This window comes from Rhineura floridana, chromosome 2 (assembly GCF_030035675.1).
Source record: "Rhineura floridana isolate rRhiFlo1 chromosome 2, rRhiFlo1.hap2, whole genome shotgun sequence".
NCBI classification, from domain to species: domain Eukaryota; kingdom Metazoa; phylum Chordata; class Lepidosauria; order Squamata; family Rhineuridae; genus Rhineura; species Rhineura floridana.
Genome location: NC_084481.1, coordinates 146,044,782 through 146,049,214, shown reverse-complemented (window position 1 = coordinate 146,049,214; position 4,433 = coordinate 146,044,782). Strand labels below are relative to the sequence as shown.

At 43.4% G+C, this 4,433-nt stretch overlaps 1 protein-coding gene across 1 annotated transcript; it reads left to right on the top strand.

Annotated features, from left to right (window-relative positions):
* The first annotated feature begins 661 nt into the window (after positions 1–661).
* LOC133377996 (uncharacterized) lies at positions 662–1,312 on the top strand. Its single transcript, XM_061612783.1, has one exon. The coding sequence runs from the start codon at positions 662–664 to the stop codon at positions 1,310–1,312; it is 651 nt and encodes a 216-aa protein (XP_061468767.1).
* The last annotated feature ends 3,121 nt before the right edge of the window (positions 1,313–4,433 follow it).

Here is a 4,433-nt window from a genome sequence, read left to right as displayed (position 1 = left end):
GAGGGCAGGACCACAAGGAAACAGCAACACTAATCCTTCCCAGAGGAATGCCTTTGTGTGAATGGAAAACAACCGATTTGAAGCTACCATTGAGCATGAAGTATGGACCTTGCAAATCTATTACGATGGTGAAAGGAGTGTATTTGCTATAAAGAAATACTCCCATGTGGATAAGCCCTTTGTCATTGTTTTGTTTTGTTTTGTTAGGTGACCTTGGCAGAGAATATATTCCAGCTTTAAAGAAGGAAGGACTTTACTGCAAACACCAGCCAAACTACAAACTACCTCAAGATGGAAAAGCACTGAAAAATGGGTGGGGAATTGAGACTGCAACAGGAAGGAGCAGAAGTAAGAGACTATATCCAGAGACAATAGCCTGACTTAAAACTAGCCACCACTTCGGTCTCACACAAAAAATATATTACCCATCCTGACTGCTGGAATGAAATGTTGAGGGCTAAAAGACAGGCTTAGACTAACCATGGCATGGGCCACTCCACCAACTTGGGGATATGGCATCAAGATGGAAGTGCATTTAAAAATTGGAGGATTATCATTTTTATTGATTGCGCAAACAAAATACATTACAATATCATCAAAATATCAATTAAAAAGCAATATAATACCAGCTTTACCTATCCCCTAAACATAATGACAGTGGATGCCAGACAGTCTCTCAGAGCTAGACAGTTACAAAGATGACACAGCCAAAAAAAATACACATTTCCATCCGATACACAACAGAAAGTGCAGGCAGTCTGCAGTGCTCAGGTTCTTGGAAGCAGATCTGGGGGCCAACGCAACCAGAGAATGGGCCTTGCGCCAAGGTACCCCCTGCCTAATGGATACAGCAGCCACAACATGTGAGTTATGCTCAAAGCTAATGATTAGTTTGACAGCACCTATACCTATTGAACACCTACGAGTGTGGGAGTTCCGGCCATATGGAGTGCTTCTCCTCCAGGCAACACCTGATAGTGCAGGAGCTGATCTCACAACTCCAGAAAGGGTGGTGATACCTACCAGAGGACACGTCACTGTACCCTTAGGCACAGGGATCACAGAGCCCCGTGGAACCTATGGGCGAATTGTGCCAAGATCTGGCCTAGCCCTTAAAGGAACACAGGTGTTAGGAGGGGCGGTGGATGCTGATTTCCAAGTAGAAATAAAGATGCTGTTACATAATACCAGTTCAGAGGATGTTGTACTGCAAACTGGCCGGCGAGTGGCGCAGCTAATCTGTGAAAAGCTAAGTGTGCCTGTGATCCAGGAGGTGACTGGACCGGGAAAGCCCAAGGAGGGGTGTGGGTAGTACCTCCTATACGGCACGAAATGGGGAAATAGACAAAGAGAATCTTGGCATTTCCTTGGCCCTGGTTATCTGTATGACATAATTCATATGGTTCCCTATCTGTGCTTTTTTTCTTGCTAATGCAATTCTTTCTTTTTTGTATATGAGTAGTTAGAAAAAGTGGAACTGGATGCTAGTCCTGATGTCTGCCTGAGTACCGTTTGGGTTCTGTCAGCCAGTGACCTTGCCAACGACACCAATCCCATGCTGCCTGCATCGTCACAGCTGTCTCAAGAAGGAAGAGATGCAACAATCTTATCGTCATGTGAACAATATGTTTTGGCACAGTGTGTTTTTGGGACTCAGGGCAATTGTATGAATGTAACAGGGACAGGAAATGGATAGTATCAGGACAAAGACTGTAGTTATCCATTTCTTAGAATCAGATTTTATTTTAGTGTAGTCTATTAAATGACATGTTACAGGGGAAATGGGTAACTAATGGTACACAATATGGTATTACATCATGAACCCACCCACAGGTGGGGTGACTGAGGGGAGAAAATTGTCCAAACAGATAATTATAGTTCCTTTTATTTATTTATTTATTCATTTATTTATATATTTATTTAATAAATTTATTAGTCACCCATCTGCTGGTTATCCAGCTACTCTGGGCGACGTACAACATAAAAACATACAAATTACATTAGAGCATTAAAAAAATCCTAACAATGATACTAAAATCTAACCACCCCAAAAGCCTGCCTGAAGAGCCAGGTCTTCAAGGCCCGGCGGAAGCTCATCATTATAAAGGAAGAGGATATGTCTGTGTGGTATCATTGGAAGAAGTATATTGGGAAAGTAGATAATTTGGCTCCTGATTTCTATTATAATCCTGTTAGTAATTAGCTCCTTTTTGTTTATTAAGATCCAACAAATGTATAAAAGAGTACAAGCCCTTACCCGGTGGAGTGGGAGGAGGGAGATCAAGGCATAGGGACGAGAAAGGAATAACTGCATGTGAAGGGGTGGAGTGTATGGGGAAATGACCGCAAGACATCTCGATGTAACGAGGAAGTGTAAGATGGCATGGTCAATTCCCCTGTCCCATGTTCTTATCTCAAGCCTCTGCATCCCAGCCAGGTGGGCCTTTTGGCATGCTTTCTCTAACCCTGCCTATGTAGAATACAATAGTACATAAGTCTGAGAAGCTTTGTTCATGTAACAAAAACGTATGAGAGGCCCTTAACCGGCAAAAAGACAGTGGATGCCAATTGCTTGTTAGTTAAGATGTTTTCTCTCACTGATAAAGCCTGGGAACTTGGCCTTCAAGGTAGGTGCAATGAATCATGCTGCTACAAAGCCCAAGGACACTGACCGACAGAATTGATAAACAAAGGCAGAAGCGTGAGACCCAAATTAAAAAAACCCATCCCCACAGGTATAGCTAGTTAAAGTCACAGGTGCAGCTAGTTAAAGTCACAGGTGCAAACCTGCACCCAGGTCCAGGGGCTCTTTTGGGTAAAAATAAGGCACCCTAACTCCTGCTCAAAGAGTGTCAACACAGACCAAGTCCAGCAAGATGCTGTGTATGTATTGGCCAGCTGGGATCTCTCTGTTGTTGTTACCCAGGGCTTCCAACAACAGAAAGGAGACCAAAAGACAACTGTGATCAAGAGCTGCTTTTATCTATTTATTGCCTTGCCCGCTGTGAAAACACTGACTGCTCTCAATTAAAGCATTGTAAAATTTCTTTTTCCACAGGTCTGATCATTGTCTTTGAAATCAATCCTTGAACCTCTTGCTCTGCTGGAAAAACAGGCAGACAGGTTCATATGGGTGCAGGTGATTGTTCAAGTATCCTATTTCTAGTTCATTTAGGCTGCAAGTAAGTCCAAGATCAATCCTTAAAGAAAAAGAAACTAGTAGCCACTGTAGCTCTTCAAATACTGGCAAGATACACTCTGCAACCTGTACCAGTTCCTTTGCTGCTGTATTCTTAAATACTTTACAGAGTAAAGTATTAATAAATAATACAGGTTTTTTCCTTGGAGGGGATCTGTTTGGGGTTAGTGCCAGTGGTGGGAGAGGCCACACCCCCTTCTCTCTCTCTCTCTTTTTTTCTGTCACCTACCTTTCACACTCTTTTTCTGGCATCTCCCTTCTTTCTCTCTCTCTTTCACCTCTTTTGTCCCTCCCTCCATCCACTATAAATTTGCAGGCAGGTCCTCTCCTTCTTCTATCTCACCAGAAGGGTACAGTATTTGTCCCCCCCCCCCCGTTCCCGTTCCTTCAATATGAAACTTCCAGAGGGCTTTCGCCTGTCACCTTCCATCTCTCTTGTCTGTGACTCACACTGCAAGGCAGGGACATTGTCCTCCCCACCCCAATGCTGTATCTTTCAAGGAAGTTGGCCTACACACCAAGGAAAGCTGGGACTACAATTCCCAGGATGCATTGTGCACTCCACCCCTTCAGCTAATGCCATCCATTCTGTGCGTTGCACCCATCCTATGGCCAGTAAACCTAAGACAGCTTCAGTGAGCACCACCCGCCACCGCCATCATGAGTGGGCAAGGAGCCAGCAGCAGCAGCCAGTGGAGCTTCCATGAGAAGAAACAGGGAGAAGGTCCAGAGCTGAGGAGGAGTGGTTGCAGGCCTGACAGAAGTGCACTACAGGCAAGTTTTGGACTATGGGCGTGTGGTTTTCTATCCCTGATGCATGTAAAGCACTTTGAACATCAAAGAGAAATGTCCCTTATCTTTATTCATCTCTTATTTCTCTTCCATATCCAAGTTCCATCAGAGAGAAACTTCTGGCAATGCTTCTGCTTTTTTCTACCATGTTCCCAAGATGTTACAGCCATGTATTCCCATGTCAAACTCAACTGAATCTTCAATAGCGTTTTTCAAAACAACCCACCACAAGATGGCACTATCAACATACAGAATTGCTATTGTTCTGTATACAGTACTCTGAAAACACTTTCCAGGAGGATAGTCAAGTTAACCATGGGAGATGAAAACAACAGAGAGTTTTGTGGCACCTTAAAAGATTTTAGTGCTATATTGTAATTAATTAATTGTTATTAAATTAAATTTATATAGCTGCTCATCAGTAAGCATTCCCTGGGTGTCT

Excerpts from the sequence above, each read along its gene's own strand:
- LOC133377996 (XM_061612783.1), top strand. The coding sequence starts at position 662 with ATGCCAGACAGTCTCTCAGAGCTAGACAGTTACAAAGATGACACAGCC.